At 45.3% G+C, this 21,898-nt stretch overlaps 1 protein-coding gene across 2 annotated transcripts in view; it reads left to right on the top strand.

Annotated features, from left to right (window-relative positions):
* The window catches only part of ACOXL (acyl-CoA oxidase like), a 330,346-nt gene that overhangs the window by 87,995 nt on the left and 220,453 nt on the right, over nucleotides 1–21,898 (top strand). For both annotated transcript variants that reach the window (XM_057309096.1, XM_057309097.1), the window contains exon 10: nucleotides 12,625–12,659. In XM_057309096.1, the coding sequence (XP_057165079.1) occupies nucleotides 12,625–12,659 (35 nt within the window). The remainder of the gene's footprint in view (nucleotides 1–12,624; nucleotides 12,660–21,898) is intronic.

The raw sequence follows: 21,898 nt of genomic DNA, 5'->3' as shown, positions 1-21,898 counted from the left end.
AAAGAGAGACATTTTGACTTCTTCTTTGCCAATTTGAATACCTTTGATCCCTTTTTGTCGTCTGATTGCTGTTGCAAGGACTTCTAGTACTATGTTGAATAATAGTGGCGAGAGTGGGCATCCTTGTCGAGTTCCTGATCTTAAGGGAAAGGCTTCCAGCTTTTCTCCATTGAGAATAATATTTGCAGTAGGCTTTTCATAGATGGCTTTTATGAGATTGAGAAATGTACCTTCTATTCCTACACTCTGAAGGGTTTTAATCAGGAAAGGATGCTGTATTTTGTCAAATGCTTTTTCGGCATCGATTGAGAGGATCATATGGTTCCTGAGTCTTTTCTTGTTGATATGATGTATCACGCTGATTGATTTGCGAATATTGAACCACGCTTGCATCCCAGGTATAAATCCCACTTGATCGTGATGGATAATCCTTTTAATGTACTGTTGGATTCTATTAGCAAGTATCTTGTTGAGGATTTTGGCGTCCATATTCATTAGGGAAATCGGTCTGTAATTCTCCTTTTTGAGGGGGTCTTTGCCTGGTTTGGGGATCAAGGTAATATTGGCCTCATAGAATGAGTTTGGTAGCTTTCCTTCTGTTTCTATTTTTTGAAATAGCTTTAGGAGAATAGGTATTATTTCTTCTTTGAATGTTTGGTAGAATTCCCCAGGAAAACCGTCCGGGCCTGGAGTTTTGTTATTTGAAAGGTTGTTTATCACTGACTCAATTTCTTCATAATTAATTGGCCTGTTTAAGGAATCAATTTCTTCCGGTTTCAATCTTGGTAGTTTATAGGTTTCCAGGAAGGATTCCATCTCTTCCAGATTGCTTAGTTTATTGGCATATAGCTGTTGATAAAAATTTCTAATAATCCTTCCAATTTCAGTGGTGCTCGTCGTGACCTCTCCTTTTTCATTCATAATTTTAATAATCTGGGTCCTTTCTCTTTTCTTTTGGATAAGTCTTGCCAGTGGTCTGTCAATTTTATTGATTCTCTCAAAGAACCAGCTTCTAGTCCTGTTGATCTGCTCTACTGTACTTCTGGTTTCTGCTTGATTGATTTCAGCTCTAATTTTGGTCAACTGCTTCCTCGTGCGTGGATTAGGCCTGTCCCTCTGTTGCTGTTCCAGCTTCTTGAGGTGAGAATATAAAAACTGCATTTTAGATTTTTCTATTCTTTTGAGTGAGGCTTGGATGGCTATGTATTTCCCCCTTAGGACTGCCTTTGCAGTATCCCATAGGTTTTGGACTGTTGTATTTTCATTCTCATTGGTCTCCATAAATTGTTTAATTTGATTTTTGATTTCCTGGTTTATCGAGTCATTCCTGAGCAGTATGGCTCTTAGTCTCCAAGTGTTTGAGTTTCTTCCAAATTTTTCCTTGTGGTTGAGTTCCAATTTCAGAGCGTTGTGGTCTGAGAATATGCAGGGGATAATTTCAATCTTTTGGTATCGGTTGAGACCTGTTTTGTGTCCCAGAACATGGTCTATTCTTGAGAATGTTCCATGGGCATTAGAATAGAATGAGTATTCTTTGGTTCTGGGGTGTAGTGTTCTATATATATCTATGAGGTCCAACTCGTCGAGTATGGCATTCAAAGCCTTTGATTCTTTGCTTAGTTTTTGCCAGGGTGTTCTGTCTATTTCTGATAGTGGAGTGTTGAGGTCCCCTACTATTAATGTATTTTCATTTATATGTCTCTTTATTCTGGATAAGAGTTGGCTTGTGTATCTTGCTGCTCCCCTGTTGGGGGCATATATATTTATAATTGTCATATCCACTTGTTGAATACTTCCCTTAAGAATAATATAGTGCCCTTCTGCGTCTCTAACTATAGTCTGTAGTTTAAAATCCAATTTATCTGATATGAGAATTGCTACCCCAGCTTTCTTTTGAGGACCATTTGCGTGAAAGATGGTACTCCATCCCCTTACTCTCAGTCTGAATGCATCTTTGGGTTTGAAATGAGTCTCTTGTAGACAGCAAATGGATGGGTCATTTCTTTTTATCCAATCTGCAACCCTGTGGTGTTTTATGGGATGGTTCAAACCATTTACATTAAGACTGATTACTGATAGATATGATTTTAATGTTGCCATGTTGCCAGTAAAGTCTTTTTTTGTATTGGCTGTGACTTTCTGTTCTGTATCACTCTTGGGGCCTTTTTACTTTTATAGAACCCCCCGTAATATCTCCTGTAGGGCTGGTTTCGTAGTTACAAAATTGGTTAGTGACTGGCGATTCTGAAATGTCTTTATTTCTCCATCAATTCTGAATGACAGCCTTGCTGGATAAAGGATCCTTGGCTGCATGTTTTTCTCTGAAAGAGCTTTAAATATGCTCCCCCAACCCTTTCTCTCATTCCAGGTCTGTGTAGACAGGTCTGACGTAATTCTGATGCTTTTGCCTTGGTACGTGAGAAATTTCTTTGCCCTGGCCGCTTTCAGTACTGTATCCTTGCATCTAATATTTGCGAATTGTACTATGACGTGACGTGGCGTAGGTTTGTCGTGGTTGAGCTTGGGAGGGGTCCTCTCTGCCTCTTGGACACGAATGTTTGTTTCCCTTGCTAGATTAGGGAAGTTTTCAGCTACAATTTGTTCAAATATCTCTTCTAGACCTCTGTTTTTCTCCACCCCCTCGGGGATGCCGATGATTCTAACATTGGATCGTTTCATTGAGTCAGTAATCTCCCGTAACCTACATTCGTGGGCATGGATTTTTTTAAGACCATCTTCTATTTTCATTTTTTCCTCTATTAACCCATCCTCCAATTCACTAACCCTTTCCTCTTCTTCTGCGACCCTGGCTGTCAGAGCCTCTAGTTTTGCCTGCATTTGGCTCATAGAATTTTTAATTTCTGTCAGATTCGCTCTCATTTCTGTCCTTAGGGATTCTATATTCTCAGTAACCTTTTCGTTTATACTTTTTTCAATTCTACTCATCATTTTGACCATCGTTACTCTGAATTCCATTTCTGATAATTTGGTTACATCCATATCCATTATTTCTGTGGCAGAGGCCACAGTCTCACTGTCTTTTCTTTGCTGGGGGGGGCTTCTCCTTCTTGTCATTCTGATGAAGAGAGGTTGCGGGGTTTCCAGAGCCCAAATTATTGACTGGGTCCCAGGCCGTGCCCCTTGTTTTATAGGGATCTTAGGGATGTGGGCTTCTTCTTTAAAGATTTTATTTATTTATTTATGTGGCAGCCAACAAGCGAGAGAGGGAACAGAAGCAGGGGAGTGGGAGAGGAAGAAGCAGGCTCCCAGCGGAGGAGCCCGATGAGGGACTCCTTTCCGGAACGCCGGGATCACGCCCTAAGCCGAAGGCAGGCACTCAATGACTGCGCCACCCCGGCGCCTCGGGTTGTGGGCTTCTTGATTTTTCAGCCTGCCTTCTGGGGGAGGGGCCTGCCGCGCCGATACTCAGGCAGTCCTGTTTGGGTAGAGTCTCCGTGTCCCCTGCGAGGGGGGATGGGGATGGGCACTCCCTGAGCCGGTATTTCCAGGCTTTTGTTCTCTGGCGGCTTTCCCTGGCGGTTTGCTGTGCCTCTTCTGAGAGTCAGAGCAGCAGCGGCCAAATTTCAGCCTCTGTCACGGAACAGAAGGATTGCGGCCCGTTCTCTACTAATGTTCTGGCCACTTTAACTCTGTTTCTGTTGGTGCTGCTCAACCCTGCAGCGTCCCGGGATGTGCGCCCCACACCCAGCGTCCCAGCCCTCACTTCCAGGGCCGGCGCGTCTCTGTCCTTTGTGTTTCTAATGCCGCCAGCCGCCAGCCGCCCCGCGCGCGCTCCCGGATCTCCCGGTCTCTGTCTGGATCCAGTGAGCGCACCGGGATTCCGGGGTTCCGCGAGATGCCTGGTGGCGCGCGCACCCGGCTCACGGTCTCAGTCTGCTGTTTTGCGGGTGCCGACCGTGAGCCCCGCCCGCTCTCCCGTGCAAGTGGCTACCGCTTCCCGGCGCCCAAACATGGCGGCTCCCTCCCCCTTCCGTTTATCTTCCGATATCTGTGCACAGTTTCATGGCTCCCCGCTTCGTACCTCAATACTCAGCGCTGGAGATGTTCATTTGTAGAGATCCAGATGCGTCTTCCTGCGTCTCAGGCTGGTTCCGTGGTTGTTTAGGCTGGTCTGGTACCTATCCAGCTCGACTCGGAGGACTGGCTGAAAACGGTGTCTCCTACTCCTCCGCCATCTTAACTCCAACACTCTATCCATTCATCTGTTGAAGGGCATCTCGGTTCCTTCCAGAGTTTAGCTATTGTGGACAATGCTGTTATGAACATTGGGGTGCATATGGCCCTTCTCTTCACTACATCTGTATCTTTGGGGTAATTTCTAATACCTGCATGTGAATCTATAATTATCTCATACTAAAAAGTGTAATTTAAAAATACATTATTACTTCAATAATGGATCTACCGTACTGTTTTTAATAGCTGCTGACATATTTCATGGAATGCTTTATTTTAGCCTATATCCTGTAAGCCTGGGCAGAGGGATTTTTGTTGGTCTGTTTATGTGTTTTGTGTACTTTTTTGTGTGTGTGTGTGAAGATTAGATGAGAAAGTAGGTAAAAATTAGAAGGAGGAAAGTGTTTTTCTTTCTTTGAAATAAGCTTCTTCAAACTATTTTTATATTTTACATTAAAAAGAGAGATCCTTTCCTGGGAGTTTTACTCTTGACCCTGATGGAGGGTCTGGGGGGTCAGAGTGGGTCCGCAAGCTGTGGTGGGGTCTCTAAGCTGCTGTGACAGGCTATGAACAGCCTTTCGTTTTCACGCATTTAACAGCCCCAAATCCACCTTAGAAATGCCCTCAAATGTTTTTGTTATTGTCTGCATTTGAGGGCGTCACCTATTTTTTCCCCTTTGTACATTTCCTTTTCTTCTCTTTAGCCTCCTCCTCCTCTCCTGGCTGACACTTTGACTTAGTAATCAAGTTTTCACTTAAGTAGTATTTGCCACTGAAAGTTCCGGAGTTTTCTGGGTTAGGTATTCTGTGATGTAGGCTGCACCCAGAATCCAAGTCCATTGTCATGCTGATTTCTTTTACATTGAAGTTAGGCTTTCTGGGACAAGAGGGTGTGACTCATGATATTATAGAACACCCAACAGTTCCTATCATGAGAAGCAAAGAAACCAAAATCCACAATTATTTTGTTTGAAACCTAAAACCTAAAATGCATTCGTGAACAAACTGTAAGCATCAGAGGAACCCCCTGGAGGGAGTTCAGTAGTTCATGAAGCTGACTGTCCAGCTCTGGGTACCAGGCACGCAAAGAGGAACCAGGCCCTGCTGCACACTCACGGTGCTGTGACATAGACCATGGCCACTGAATGACAACGACAAACACAACAGCCAGCCTCCTGAGGCCCTTACCATTGCCAGGCCCTGAGACCTTCCTCCCCTGTGTCTCCTGGGGACCACAGTTACTGTCATCTCCGCAAAGGAGGGCACTGAGGTAGAGAGCAGGGGGCTCCTCCACCTGCCAGATCCCCACAGCGCACGGGGCTTGGTCCCTGGAAAATGCCTAGCAGAATGGGTCCACGGTGCTCTAACTGTGGGGCAGCAAGTCAAGGTTAGCAAATGTTTTCATTTCGGGTGAATTGCGGGCCAACACAAGTCCTTGTGAAAACCCATCTAGTTGTTTTTTAAGCAAGATGTTTAGTCCAAAAAGACAGTGTGTGGCTCAGGTTCTTGGGGACAGCAGTGAGGAACAGCACCATCACTGGTCTTACCTTTTTAGTCATTTGGGGCTTAGAGTCTTAAAAACAACCTGTTTTCTTAGGTTGGTTAAACAACTCTGCCTACATTTCAATGTTCGTTCGATGTTAATTTCCATTGATTTAGCAACTTATCTTTTACATCAGGTTTGAAAGTTTCAGATCTGAATTGCTAGGTTTCTGACAAATCTGAAAAGATCCTACACATTATGCACATCCCTTTCTTTCCCTAAATGTTAGTGTGTCTTTTTCTTGATTTTTTTGAGTTTTTTTCCCCTTAATTTTAAGGGACCAAGGAAGGATAATATCACCAAATAAACTCAGTAATGAAAAATATGTTGCCGTTTTTCTTCCTCCTGCCTCTCTTGCTGTTTTCTCCCTCTTTCGAGGGCAATGGCAAGAAGGAGGGCAGGGCTGCCGCCTGTTGAGACTCACCCTTGGCCTCCAGGAAGCTGGCTGTGTCCTTGCAGGCCAGCAGCGAACAGTGGACCTCAGCAGGGTGCACACACCTCTCCCTGATGACTGGGTGATCACCCGGAAGCAGCAGGAGGCCTCGTTTCCCAAAACATAACCTCAGGCCTGCCCATGAGCCTGCCTGAACTCGCAGTGATGAGAATCCCTGAAGTTGAGTGGAGGACACTGAAAGGACATTAAGAGCACATAAAGTGCAAATAGCTTTACTATGTGCTGTACCATCATCATCACCATCACAGCAGGTAGTAAGAGTCATCTACGCCAAGCATATTGCTATGTCCTTTCTGTACATCATCTCATTCAGTGCTTCTAAACCTAGCCCTGGACGAATGGCTAAAACACCCCAGAGTTTCTGATTCAGTAGAATTAGGGCTGAAGAATCTGCATTTCTCACAAGTTCCTGGGAGACAAGGATCCTTGCTTGTCCTCATCTCTGAGGTCTACGTTAATCTGTCTAAAACAACGCCATTTTACATTGAAGAGAAGGCAAGAAAAGTCAGGACACTTGACCCCAGAGCTCATTGCTACTGACCATAAGCATCTGTTCAGCACAGTTAATTTTTCAGAGGAAGTAGCAAGTGCCTAAGAAAGCCCTAGACAGATGCCAAGGCTAAGGACTAGTGAGTCGTGGCAGGGGTTTGAGAGTCAGGCATGGGAGGCCAGGAAGAACTGGGGTGATGCCTGTGGAAAGAGCAGTCCTGGAGGGTGCTTGTGTGGGGAGCAAGGGGGTCCTGGTTATTATCAGGAGAGAACAGTGCTGGAAAGACAGCCAGGGAAGGGGTTAAGGAACCATTTGGTGGATTACTTTCTCCCTGTGCTGGCTTCCTGGTGTCAGCACACCGTGGCTCTGTTTGTGTGGGATTCTGTCCACACCATGCTTCTTCTTCTCCTCTTCAGGCTCCTTTTCCATATTTCCCATAAAAGGGGAAGGAATAGTTGAAAACTGCAGGAAGAAAATAAGCAACAAGCTTTTCTTTTGGAGTTTATTTTGTGATGGACCCTTTGGGCCCATGAAACTTAAAAAGAAGTAAATTAGAGAAAATCTTCATGTAATTATAGGAAAAAGAAAGAAGACTCATGAATAACATGAAAGCTTTTTCTAGATTTGTCAAAAGCTAATTAATTCAGATTTGAAGATTTGAGAACGCAGGGAGAGACTTGGCAATATGGGAAGGTGTAAAGTGAGGTTGCAGACTGGTGGCCCACTGGCCAAATTCCACTCACATTATTTTGGCTCACATTATTTGAAAAATATGCAAATCCATTTATTTTATTTTATTTTTTAATAATATTTTTTATTATATTATGTTAGTCACCATACAGTACATCCCTAGTATTTGATGTAAAGTTCCATGATTCATTACTCCTGTATAACACCCAGTGCACCATGCAATATGTGCCCTCCTTAATACCCATCACCAGCCTATCCCATTCCCCCACCCCCTCCCCTCTGAAGCCCTCAATTTGTTTCCCAGAGTCCATATGCATTTAAAACGTGGGAGTTTTCATACTAAAGCCCTTGGTTTCCAGATTTTCTTGAGGAATAGGGAGTGCTAGCATCGGGGCAGTGGCTGGTTGGTAGCTGACCCTGAAAATGGGAATGGCTCTTGGTCATAGCCCCTGCCAGCATATCACCCCAGTCTAGAAGGTTCTGGGCCCAGACTTGGAGCACCACCACTCACCAGCAGGGCCACTTTGGGACCGGCATTTAATGGACTCTTCCTCCTCACCAGCCCTCGGCTGGTTTGTGAGTGTGACAGCACGTCATAAACATGCAGCACAGTGGACCTGTAAGAAGGGGGTTCCCAACAACACAGGCACCCTTGGTCAAGTGGGCATTAGGAAGAGACGCTTAGTGACAGCCTGTGGACAGGGAAGGGAACCCATGTAAGAGAAGTGCCCTAAGACAGTGTCACCCATTTCTTTCCTTAAAAAAATTTTTTTAAAGATGTTTTAAAAATATGTTTTCTAAAATTATTATGATTATTTTACAAGATCCATGCAGTCTACGTGGTGCTTTATAGGGCGTATCCAGCTACAGCTGGTGCACTTTGGGGGGTTTTATGGCAAATTATTCTCGGATTACTCTTTAATGCAGCAAGGTCTGCCTGTTGTCTGAGCTCCCTGGGTCATATGGAAAACCCTCAGACTTGATACAAAACAGCTGCCTCAGTCAGCTGTTCCAAAAAAGGAGCAATTTTAGGCCGAAGCAGCAGGAAAAAGGTTTTTTAGCTGGTGGAGATTTTGAAAAATGTTAAATTGCTCTTTCCTTGCCATTAAAATGTGATTTAATTTTGTTATTAACAAATTGTGTAAATCTAAAAAGAAGGACTCTGAGTGGGAGTTTGTTAAGTGCATTCTGGTAATACTTACAGTATGTCCTGGGGGGTTGTTCTCCAGGGAGGGCAGCAGCACAAAACTCCAGCTGACCTCCATGTCCCCGGGCCTCTGCCCTGGCTGGGCTGGGGTCAGGGGGCCAACCCCTAGGCCTCCCTCCTCTCTCTCCTCTGGGTTCCTGCTGAGACCAGCAACAAAAGGGTCAATTGTCTGAGGCCTCCCTTTGTCTCAGGGGGCTCTGTGGGCCTCTCTGAATGCCAGAGCGTCTCTGTGCACATGGGTCAGTGCATGTGTGCACGTCTGTAAGAATGTGTATGTGTGCATATGTGCCGGTGCCTGCATATGTCTGCATCTGAGTGCTGTGTGAGCATGTGCGTGCATGTGTGCACATATGAACACATGCTCGTTGGGACATGTGCACACACAAGTGGTGTGCATGTGCACGCATATGTGTGAGTGTGGATATGCATGCATGCAAAAGTGTGCACACCTGCATGGGTGTGTTGGGTCTCAGTGCGCACACGTGTGTACATCTGTGTGCACGTGCATGTGTAAATTGGTTATAAAATCTGCATGAGTGCATGGTTGCATGCATGTCTGTGCAGACACAGGCAGGAGCGAGACTTGTTTAAAGCATTTCTGAGTTGCTGATGCTTCTTAGCAGGGGTGACGGCTCAGAGAGGCCTGACTAGCTAGGTTCCTAATGCCAGGGCAGAAGATTATCTCTGGGCCATCTCTCAGCAGATTACACAGTTGCCTTTGTCTTGTATTTGCTATGGTACAGAAGCCTCAGAGAATTTTCTACCTCCCCTGCCTTCTCTAGGGTCAGATAATATGCAGGAGGAGGAGGAATAGACACAGTCTCCTTACTCATGTTCCAACCTGGGACTTTACGGCAGGGCCTTATGAGGACTTTTCTACACCGTTCCAGTGTCTTGTCAGGGCTCCCTAATTGGATCTGGTGCATTCCGTGTGGAGTTCAAGCCATGTTTCCAGAATGACTGTGCAGTGCCCTATTCCCATCCACCACAGGGGTCGGTTCCCACCAAGCTCCAGGCCCTTTGCATGGGTTCAGATCATCTCGTTCTCTAGCATGTTGTTACCTGGCCTGTTCCCACAGAGGCCCGCGGGATGCTGGGGCGGGTCGGTGTGATTCCCTGATTCGCACTCGTCCTTCACAAAGACGTCCTTTTTAAAATGACAATAAAACAAACATATTTGATTCAGAAGCCAGGAAAAGACAAATAAAACTGCTTAATTGAAATTCATTTCTGTGAAGGATTTATCACCCAGCCTCTTTTAACCAGCACGGCTACCACCGAAAGACTTCCTCTGCTTTTTTCTTATTTTTGTCCCTCCCACGCCCATTTTCTCTCCCCACTCCAGCAAAGGCATATCTTTCAACTGTGGAAAAGCCACCAATTAAGCAGTACTCTAAAGCTTATCAAAATTTTCAGTTGGTAAAATTATCTTATAATTAGCCTCACTGGAAGCCAGAACTTTTTAACTCCAGGAAATGTAAAGTTACGTGGCATGTGAAATCGTAAATTGCTCATCCTGACCTTTTGGCTGCATTTTCTGTTTTTATTTCCTTCACTAAATAATTTCCTCCTTGTTCTTTAAATTCTTGATTGTCCTGAGGCATCTTCCTTTTCCGTTTGCTTAAATCTCAAAAAAGTATACTCCCGGTTCAGCGGACAGATAATTGAATACATTCAGGTGAGTGTGATATGAAATCACCTTAATGTTATATATTTCATGCCTTCACTTCTAGATAATCTTTTTGTAAAATTAAGCCTATCCCCCGCCTCCCCAGTCCTGGCTCACCGATGTCAGTTCTGCATTTGGGGTATGCATGGTGGTAACACACAGCCAAATGATTCTGGAGCTGAGCTGTTCGAACAGTAGCTGGGGGATTCTGGAGTGTGTCAAGCTGGACTAAGGTGTTGGGCTTGCTTTCTTTTTTAAAGGAAAATTTCAATTAAAATATAGTTGACATATAATATTATATTCATTCCAATGATTTTACTTCTCCTAACTCTCCCTCCCCTTGCCTCTTCGTCACCCCCTCCACCCTCCCACTGCCCAGGGACCCTTGTGTCATCTGGGGTCCAGGACAGCCCCGTGGACGTGACGGCCCCCACCCCCCACCGCCTCTGGGGCCGACATCAGGGGAATTACCAGTGACATGTTCGGGGATGTGAAGGTTCAGCTAGGTAGACTTCGGCCCAGATGATGCTTGGATTTTTAACTGCTGTGAGCTCCTTAAACCAGTAGTGTCCTAGTTCAACCACAAGTGGGTTGATGAGGCTTATATAGGCATGGTTGAGGCTGGTCATCATTTTTACATGATGAAATACTTTCTAAGTTCCAAGTCCTAACTTAAAAATTAAATTTTGGAAAATGAAGGGACGCCTGGGTGGCTCAGTGGGTTAAGCATCCAACTCTTGATTTCCACTCAGCTCATGATCTCAGGGTCATGAGATGGAGCCCTGTGTTGGACTCTGTGCTCAGCAGGGAGTCTGCTTGGGATTCTCTCTCTCCCTCTTCCTCTGTTCCTCATCCCCCCTCACCCGCTGACTCGCACCCTCTGTCTCTCTCTCTTAAAAGAAGTAAATAAATAAAATCTTTAAAAAATTTTTTGGAAAATGAAAACATTTTCATAAATGAGGTATTGCCTGTATATAGTGGTAGTAGTGGTAGTTAACTATTTATAGAGTTTTTCCTATCTATAGGCAGTAGGCACACGTGTGTGTACACACAGGTATAAACACAAAAATAGAAAAGTTGTTTAATCCTTACACGAGAAAATAATTATTTGCCCATTATATAGTTGCAAACACTGCGGCTCTGAGAGTTTAAGTAACTTGATGCCCGTACAGTTAGCCGTTGAACTCGTGTGGCCTGACTTTCCTGGAATCCGCTACTGAACTTGTACGAACTAGCTGGGGTCCCTGCCATATGATTCGACCCCCGCTTACGCTTGAGAGGTTTCCATGACACCCCCCACAGAGTAAAAAGGAAATCATGGCGTCACCTTGGTTTCCACTTGTCGCTGTGTCCAGCGACGGTATACACTTCCTCTTGATGTCACACATGCATTGCAGGCTTAATCTCTTTGCTGTCCTCAGAGGCGCAATTTGCTGGCCTTGGGCTTATGGGATCAGTGTGAAGATTGTGCAGATCCCCCTGGCAAGACTCTGGCCCAGGTGGTCAGTCCGCCTCATGGCCTGGTCTCCACTCGGCACTCCTGGTGCAGGGGGGTAGGAAAAGAACTCCTCCCCAGACCTGGGTATGGCAAACCTCAGATTCAGCCACACGCTAAATCCCATCCTTTCATGGCTTTGTCTCAGAGCTGAAAGAGCCCTGTTTCGCTCATACAAACAGAGAGTAGAATGGTGGTTGCCAGGGGCTGGGGGTGGGGGCAATGGGGAGGTGTTGGTCAGAGGGTATAAACTTTGAGTTGTAAGATGAATAAGCTCTGGAGATTTAATGCACAGCTTGGTGGCTAGAGTTAACAATACTGTATTGTATACTTGAAATTTGCTAAGAGAGTAGATCTTACGTGGTCTCACCGAAGAAAGAAAAAAAAAGTAACTATGTGAAGTGATGGATGTGTTCGTTAATGTGATAACGTATGGTAATAATTTCACACTGCATATGTATAGCAAGTCATCACATTGTATACATTAAATATGTACAATTTATTTGTCAGTTATATCTCAATAAAAAAATTTAAAAATTAAATTTTAAAAAATGTAAAGAAAAAAAGAAAGGAAAAAAAGCAAAAAAAAAAAAAAAGAGCTCTGTTATGGAAGGTCTTCTAGATGAGAGACAGCTGTCTAATTTGAGAGACACATGAAATATTTTAGGTGTCTCTAAGACCCTTTTGAAATATGGCTATCCTTTAAGACCTGTGTTGAAACTAAAGATCTATCATTAAAAGGTGTTATTTATGAAGCATGAGCAATAGGAGATTTTAGGAAATGTTTAAAAAATAATGGATTATACTAAGTTAATTTTCTTGTGAATTCAGTATACTCTGAATATTATTTAATATGTATTTTTTCCCTCTTTTTAATTACAGCTTGGGTTGACGATAGCCATTCGCTACAGCCACAGGTAAAGTTAATTTTTTTTTTTCTCCTGAAGACATAATCTTACTGGTTTATAGCTTTTGGTTTGCTCAAGTCTGTGGGTTTTTGAGCTTAATTTTGGTGGCCGCTGTACCCATGATATCAATTCACAGTGATTAGAACTGTTCTGGTGGCTTGACTGGTAAAGGTTACTGGCTATTTGGAGGAATAGGGTTTCTATGTAAAAGTGGTGGTAGGTAGTGCATTTCTTATAAAACAAAAAATGGACTGCTGTAGGGTAATTTCTGGGTAATGTATTCTGTCTAGGGATAAGAACAGAAATCAGGGATGTCCTGCATGAGAGGTGGAGGCCGGGCAAACAGAAAGCTGCGTGAAGGCTTGTTAGTGAAGCCCCTGGCCCCTCCATGGGGGCCCCCCTCTTACATCTGAGAATGGCTAAAAGCTCCATTGTTTGTCTTGCTTCATGACTTCTGCCTGTTTCTCAAGTGCGCCGTGTTTATGAAAAATGTTGGTTTCTTGTATTAATATTCATCAAAATGTATTAAGATGTTGAATTAGTGAAAGATCCCATCTCCATGGAGGGGCAACAAAGCAATGTCCCTCCCATCCTTACACAGACTGCTCACAGCCTCCCCAAAGTGCCACCCACTGGTTAGCTTGGGACATCTGGCCAGCTCTCCGCTAACGAACCGTAGTTACCTCCAACGAGATTGCCTTCTACAAATGCTTGTAGCAGGTTGCATGTACTCGTTTACATCCAGCTGTGACTCGAGCCACAAAGTGGGCCGTCAGAGAGGCCTTGAAGTGCTGTTGGTGCCCTGTGTGGGGTAGAGCAGGAAGACGGCAGGACTGGGTGAGAACCACTCAGAACTGGGAATGAGTGTGTGGGAAGAAAAGTGTTCATGCTGGACGTTTCTGGATACTCTTGGAAGAACGCCGTTCCAGAGGAGCGCAGCATACTTTGATGTTTGGGGATCGTGGGTGTGCCTGATGCTCACGCCCGGCCAGGCTGAACGTCCTGCAGAAGCACCTGTTCCCTTGTCAGCACGGCCAGGCCACTGCCACGGACAGGACCTACAGCTGCTCTGCACTTGGGAAGCCTGGTGTGGACAGTGGGCCCCGGACTCTCATGTGGGCGGCATACATGTGGGGTGTGTGTGGGATGGCAGATATTGCCCTTTCCATTCTTTTCCTATTGGTGGAACTTTCCTTATATCTGAGTCCCTCTTCTCAAGAAAAGTAGCCGCCTCCTTCCGCATGAGAGCTAAAGGTGCCTCTTCCCTGAGAAAGCTAAGGTCTTGCTCTAGTTCAGAAAACAAACGTGCTTGTTCCTGCGATGGTGAGGGTTACCCTGCGGCTCTGTGGAGAGTTCTAACTGGCGCAGAAACTCAGAGTCTCTATGGAGCTGGAGAAGAAAGCCTCTTTTTAATCCTTGGTGAGGCTGAGGGACTTTTGCCAGCTATCAGTCTTTTCGAGTCAGGACGTCAGGTAAGATAGCAGAGCCGGGTAGACCCGACGGAAGGCTGGGTGGTGACTTTGCCCCTGTGTTTATGTGGGGGTCAGGCCTGTGTTGCGGAGAAGATTCCTGCTCACCCCGCCCTCGGCCAGGGCAGGCGCCTGGCATCGTTCTGTATGGTTACCAATACCTCACTGGGTTGGTGGAGACTCTTCTGTCCCTCCTGCTGCCTGACCCTGTCACCCACCTCTGTCCTCAGAAGGAGGAAGATGAAGAGTGTGGGTTTCTGGTTGTGTCTCTTCTTTAAAAAAAAATCCTGCTAGTTTGTTTCGATTAATTGAAGCTTCAATCTTTCTGTTGACCACTTTTTTTTTTTTTTTTGGTGAAATACACCTAACATAAAATTTGTTATTTTAACCCTGAAAAACGGTTAAGAAGTATACAGTTCAGTGATAGTAAGTACATTCACATTCTTATGCAGCTATCACCACATCTATCTCTAGAACTTTTTCGTCTTCCCAAAGTGAAACTCAATACTCATTGAACGCTGACTCCCCACCCCCACTGCCTCCAGCCCTTGGTAACCCCCATTCTACTTTCTGTCTCTGAATTTGATAGTGTCCTCATATAGGTCGAGTTAAACAGTATTTGTCTTTTTGTGTCTGGCTTCTTTCACTCAGCATGATGTCCTCAGGAGTCAACCATGTTGTAGCATGTGTCAGATTTCCTTCCTTTTTAAGGCTGAATAATACTCCACTACGTGTGTGTGTGTGTGTGTGTGTGTGTGTGTGTGTGTGTGTATCTATATATCTATATGGATATATAAATATATATATCACTTTTTGCTTATCCTTTCATCTGTCAACAGACGTTTGGGTTGCTTCTGCCTTTGGCTATTGTGAATCATGCTGCTATAAACATGAGCGTATAAAAATCTCTTTGAAACCTTGCTTTCAATTCTTTTGGGTATATACCCAGACGTGGAGTTGCTGGATCACATGGTAATTGTATTTTTAGGTTTTTGAGGAATCGCCATACTGTTCTTCTGTTGATTACTTTTTAAAATGGGGTTGTAGCGTAAGTGTATGTAGTTCTGGGTCCCCTTCAAACCTCACAGTTGCTATTGAGAAATGGTTTCCATTTCTATTGTCATGTCTACCCAGAACCCAGATGCTGGAATTGAGGGCTTCCTAGGTCCTCTTTGTGTGGGTAAGGATACTTTTGGAAACAAGGTTTGGGGCTTGAGGTTCTAATCACCAGGTCTGTTTCCCAAATTCTAACAGGAGGACCCGGACCAAGAGCAATGGTGTGAGATTCCTGTAGTAGATGGGGGTGGGATGAAGGGAAGGGAGGAGGTGAGCGTGGCTCCAGATGGCAGCATTGGGAGGGTGGGTTCACTTAGGAGCGGGATGGAGGGACTTCAAGGACGTGAGTATGCAGAGAAGGAGAGGAATCACTGAATCCTATAGACTCGGTGGGCAGGCAGTGCCTCTTGGGCTGCCATAGACACAGGGGGCAGAACAGCCCGGAACCGGGGAGTCCTTGCATGGCAAAAGAGGGACTTAAGGCCCAAAGGATGCCCAGTTTTGTTTTTATACTTCTGCATTTTTGCTACAGCCATCAAATCTCCCTTGTTATGATGAACAGAGTCAGAACATCCTTTCCCCTGGTTCCCGTACTAACACATGTCCACCCCAGTGACTCCCACCTGCCTCAGACATGCTGGTTCTGCCTCTAACTCTTGCTAGACCAATAACGCCAGACCTGGTTGTGTGGTATGGGAGTGTGTGTGTGTGTGTGTGTGTGTGGAGAGAGAGATGTCATGTGGGGTCAGGTGCTGAGGGGTCAGGAAGTGGAGAATGACAAAGTCATATTCTGATGGTAGAGACGTGCCAAGCAAGGGAGAGCATCGACCGTGACCGACTGTGCCTTTGACAACAGGTCCCGCACACATTTCACTTATTATCAAGGTGTTTTAATTTATTTTTGTAAAGTCAAGTCATTTTCACAGAGTGGAAAAATTGTCTCTTGATGTTCATTCCCCCACGGCTTGGCTTGAGGTTTTCGAGTGGAATCCACACAGTGGTGACAGCTGGGTAACCCCCAGAAGTGCCCTTTGCAGATAACAGCTCTTGGGGCCCCACCACCCACACAGTGGGGAAATTGTTCCCCACTGTGTGGGTGTTTTGTTTTTTTCTTTTTCTATAAGTTTGAAAGAGAGTTTAGATGTTCTTCCTGTCTGTCACTGTGCAGCAGCCCGGAGAAGCCTGCTCCCTCCTGGTGGGAGCTCCTGGGCAGAGACAAAGTGGCTCAGAAGTGATCATCTTACATTTGGCTCTGGCTTCTCTGATACAACAGAGAGGCCACGTAAGCCAACAGCGTGGCATTTTTGCACATGGCACCTGTGTCCACGTTTCGAAGAATAGCCCATGGAAGCAGGGTGGGAGAGTGGTGAACTAGCCCCCGACAGAATTATTTTGTTTTTTGTTTCTGTTGATTGTCTTCCTTTAATAAATAAGGAGGGAAGCAAATTTTCCACTTGGCCCTGTTCAGTTAAATGGAAGTTCACAGAGGTTTGACTTTTAGATGAAGCCTAAAGATGTCTTTCCCACAACTGACACTTTCTATCAGTTTCTTATAGGCCCTAACAAAGGCCAAATTTGGTACCCTGTCCCAGGCCTGTGCCTTAACCCTAATTTCGGAGTTACGGGTACCAGTCCCCTAACAGGCTTTGGTGTTCCCTGAGGGCTGGCGAGGGGAAGGGAGGATTGGAGAGCTTGCGTGTGATCAGTCCCAGAGAAGTGGGCGAGTTGACAGTTTGACGATCCCTGAGTTGGACTTTGGAGGGCATGGCCTACGCTGAAAATGCAGACCCCATGATTAAATGACATTCTGAGACTGCCCTCGAGTGTTTGCTTTGAATGAGCCAGAGGGCCTAGCAAGACGTGAAGGGGTCATGTACTTTTGTGTTCTGATTTAGATTAGAAGTGGAGTTTGAAGTTCATAGATGAATCAGAATGCTTATTGAACGGACAGGCTGCATCAATGAACAAATGAAATTGTCATCTTGAAATACAAAGGGAGGGAAAGACAAGAAACAGGGCCATCAGGCCTGTTGGACTTTGATTTCAAGTGTTGGCAAATACCTAGCAACTCCCATTTGGAGCTGGTTTGATCTTGTGGAGACAGCTGGGGGACACTGTTGTTCTCCAAATTTTGTAAAAATAAACAAAGATGCCTTTCTGCCCTTTTTTTCCCCCTTCCAGGGAATAGTTGTTTCTGTCACTGGGGCTTTCTGGCCGACTGTTCCATCTGTCTCTTTTTCAGATTTCACAGTGAGGCCCCCACCAGATTTGTACACAAGGTTGCCAAGAAATTTATTCAACCCCAATGGCATAATCTTAAAAGCGACGCCATCTTTTGGAAGGTTGCATTTTAAAGATAACCTCAACACAAAATATTGCCCCTGAAGAGCAGAATACAAATGCTCACAGGGTGTCTGCGTTATATGGTCTGACTCCGTGAGGACCTCCAGTGCTGCAGGTGTGTTGTTGGCCTCTGACAGCAGAGCTCTGCCCGGGGCTGTGGGTGTGCCTGGAGAGACATAGATGCTTTTCAGGGTCCAGGGGAGTAAGGGGTATGTGAATGTGCCTTCCTGTGCCTCTCCCATCCCCTTTGATCCCTTGTCTGATTTTAATTTGGTGGCCTTATTCTCCAAAGACATTCTGGCCCAAGCTCTCAGCCATTTCCCCAGTCAAACCTGGGGGAAACAAACATGTCTGGTGCCACACCCACAGGATGATCTCTGGGAGGGTATTTTGCCTGCCAGTAAGAGGATCTTTCTCAAATACAGATCTGATTATTCCCTCCCACTCAAAAGCTTCCAGCGGCCTCTGTGCTCAGGGAACAGAATTTTGACCCCAGGCTTTATATCCAAAACTGTCTCCTCAAATTTTGCAGCCCTGAGCTTCCTGCCTGCTCGGCCCCTTGCTCTTGCTATTTCCTTTGAAGAATTAACTTCCCTTCTCTTCTGCATTAGTGAACTCCTACTCCTCCAGGGGCCCCTTGGATGGAAAAGATGTCACCTCGTTTTCAAAAATGCGTCAAGGAACCATGCTCCTTTCTGTTGTTAAGGCTCAGGGCTGACCTCAACTTTGTGTCTGTTCCTTTCTATATCAGGGAGCAGGTTGGAGAGGCAGACTGCATTCTTGTCCCCCTCACACATCAGAACACGTGGACTCCACAACCCAGCGCTTAGAGCCAAGGCCATTTGGCAAAGCCATTCTGTGTGGGTGCATTTGGAAGGAACTGGTCAGTCTTTCTTTTGTGGTATCTCTGAAGAATGACCACCCCCCCTACTTTCAAAAGGGTAAGGACCTAACTTAAATTGATCCAGAGATTTGACAAAACACCAATTCAAACATAAAAACATAAATGTAAATATTTTGTATAATGATAAGCTAATTTAGAGCAACAAGCTAATTAAAAAATTTATATGTAAAGGCAAAAGACCTGGATTAGCCAAAGCAAGTTTGAAAGAGTTGAAACACTTACACTACCTGACTTCAAGACTTACTATAAAGATACAGGAATCAAGACAGTGTGGTGCCGGTGAAAGGACAGATAGGCCACTCGAACAGAATGAAGAGTCTAGAAGCAGACCCACACATATATGATCAATTGATTTTCAGCAGAAGCACCAAGATAATTCAATGGAGAAAGGATACAAATGGTACTGGAACAATTGAACACCCTTTAAAGAAAAAAAAAAAACCAACCCAAACCCTCAACCCTTACCTTACAACATGTACTACTATGAACAAAAATGGGTCATGTGCACAGAATAAAACCTAGAACTGAAAACTTTATAGAAGAAAACATAGCTGCCGATCTTTGTGACCTTGGGCAAGGCAAAGATTGCTTTGGATGCAAAGAGCATAAACTATGAAAAAAAATTTGGTAAAATGGATTTTTATCAAAATTAAAAACATCTGCTCTGTGAAAACCACTGCTTAGAGACTACAAGCCACAAGCCAGGAGAAAATATTTTCAAAACACATATCTGATAAAGGACTCGTATCCAGAATATGTGTAGAACTCCTACAGAACTTTAACAAGAAAGCAATTTAATACATGGGCAAGAAAACTCTTGAGCTGATATTTTACCAAAGAGACACAAATGAGATGGCAAAAGAGGTGTAAGAGATGGCAAATGAGCACATGAAGAGACGCTTGACCTCATTAGTCATTAAGGAAATGCAAATTAAGACCACAACGAGATACTATTACACATATATCAGAATGGCTTAAACATACACACACCAAAAAAAAAAAAAAAAAAAAAAAAATCCCCCCCCCCAAACAACAAAACGCAAAACCACAAAATCCTGACAATACAGTATGAGGCTGCTGATGAAGATACGGAGAAATTACAGCTCTCCTACACTGTTGGTGGAAAAGCAAAATGGTGTGGCCACTTTGAGGATCCTTTGAGTTTCTTATAATGTTAAACATCACCTTACCATGTGACCCAGTGACTCCACTCTCAGGTAGCCCTAACACGAGGGTAATGAAAACATGTGCCCAAACAAAGGCTTTATGCAAATGTCTATAGTGGCTCTGTTCACAATAGCCGGAAAGTGGAAACGATCTCAGATGCCCTTCACCTGGGAAGTGGATAGACAGACTATGGCCCATCTGTGCAGTGAAATAGTACTCGGCAATAAAAAGGCATCACTGTGAGTGGAGGAAGCCAGACTGCAAGATGCACATGCTGTGTGAGTCCACTTGTATGACATTCTGGAAAAAGGAAACTCGTGGGACGAAAAGTGGGTAGGGGGAGGGGTTAACTAGAAACTGGCATGAAGAATTTGGGGGGGAGGTGATGGACATATTCTAAATCTTGGTTGTGAGGGTTCCACGACTGTATATTTTTTCCCCCAGAACTGTAACAGCTGAAACAGGGGAATTTTACTGTAAGTGAATGAAACTTCAATGAACTTGAATTAAAGAGAACTAAGGGAGGGGAGAGCCTGGGCCAGTCTTGTGTGAGACCACCTTGTCTGAGGCCACGTTAATCGTCCTGTGTCCAAGTGCTTCTGAGTAGGGAATTATGTTGTGTTTGGTATGCTCAGGGTGAGGCATTGGTTTCATAGTTTTGCTCACTTGATTGTTTTCAGTGAACGTGAGCTGTTAGGTGTGTAACCGCATGCAGGTTAACTTGCTGGTCTTTCTAAGGCTTCCCATGTGAGCCGGTTCACAGGTGCAGTCAGAACTTTCGTCAACCCTGGACTTTTCAGATTGAAAGGTGCTGGAGCCAGGCCCTCTTAGGGGGCAGTTTAGCCTGAGGCAGTTGGGTTTGACCTTATTTTTCACTCACTAGGTTGCTGCCAGGGAGGGGGGCATTGGCAGGGGGCTGCCAGAGCCGGCCCTCCATTCTGTGGTTCACTGAGTCTGCAGAGGGCGCTGGGACGACACGTTGGGCTTGGCTTGCTCCCCTCCGTGGAGCTGAGGTCCCCAGTGCAGGTGCCTGAGGTCACGTTCCAGGAGGCACTGCTCATCTCATCCATCTGGAAAACTCATCGGCTGGCTGGTCTCTCCCTGGAGACCCGGGGAATGGGGTGCAGCTGTTTCCAGATCTCACCAGTGAGAGAGTAGTGAGAAAGCAGCTCTGCGTTCCACCCCCCTGGCTGCTGAGGCAAATGTGGCAGGTGTCACCCCAACTCCCACTTGGTTGATTGCCACCGAGCACTGCGCAGGGGGCAGGGCCCCAGGCACCCAGTGAATGGGCTGCAGCCCAGGGCACCGGGGCTAAGGGCAGACAGGGAAACCAGCCTGGATGAAGATCACCAGCACACTCCTCACTGTGCTGAGAGGAGCTGCCATTCTGCCAGGCCCAGGGGAGGCAGATCATGAACCATAGTCTAGGCTAGTGTTTATGAGCCAAGCTGGGTGGGGGAAGTGCAGGGTCCTTCTCTGTATTCTCTTGACTGGTACCATAATGCCCTGGTCCAACAGATCACCTATAGTGAACAAGAAACTGGTCATCACCCATTTTGGAGGAGAGTTTACTAAGGCCCTGGTATTGTTTCTGTTAAGTGGGAGAGGACAGAGGGGTTCTCTGATCAGCCTGATGTGTTGGGGGGACTGGTCCACAGGCTGATTTTCTATGGCTTTACCTGCAAACTTGGTTTAAGGTTCTACACCCCGTCTTCCTGAAGAATGTTTCTCAAGTTTTAATGTAGAGTTAAGTTGGCAAAACGTAATCCCAAGCCTCTGTTAAACTAGCCACAGAAAATTCTAGATTTACTCCCTTCCAGTCACCAGATTGCCACATTTATAGGTTATTTTTTCCTGTATGAAAGACATTTTGGCCTCTTATGTGGCTCGCGCTATTTATATGCATCTGGAACATTCTGTACACAGAGGACTGGGCCTGTGGAGGACCTGAGGGGTCTCCTGAAGGGGGAAGCACATGTGCCATCCGCTGTGGGCCCAGTGGGAAAGGAATCGTGCAAGGTAGCTCTTTTTTCTTTTTCCTGAGGTATCTTATCAGTTAGATTTTGCTTCCTGCTGAGGTTGGTAGAGCCTCAAGTGCCAAGTAGAGAAGGAAATATGTAAATTTACACTCCTGAGTCTTTTATAAGGTAGATGTGACTGCTTATCACAGCGGCTTGTTCTGTTCTACAAGACAGCTTCCTCCCCCTTCGAGTTTGTGGTGGGTGGAGATGGCGGGGGTGTTAGAGGCACAGACGGAGGCACATTTATAGCCTCACGTGTAGGCATCCGCAGATGTCCACAGCATTCCT

Source organism: Ursus arctos, unplaced genomic scaffold (assembly GCF_023065955.2).
Source record: "Ursus arctos isolate Adak ecotype North America unplaced genomic scaffold, UrsArc2.0 scaffold_8, whole genome shotgun sequence".
Taxonomy (NCBI): Eukaryota; Metazoa; Chordata; class Mammalia; order Carnivora; family Ursidae; genus Ursus; species Ursus arctos.
This window is presented reverse-complemented; position numbering and strand designations above follow the sequence as displayed.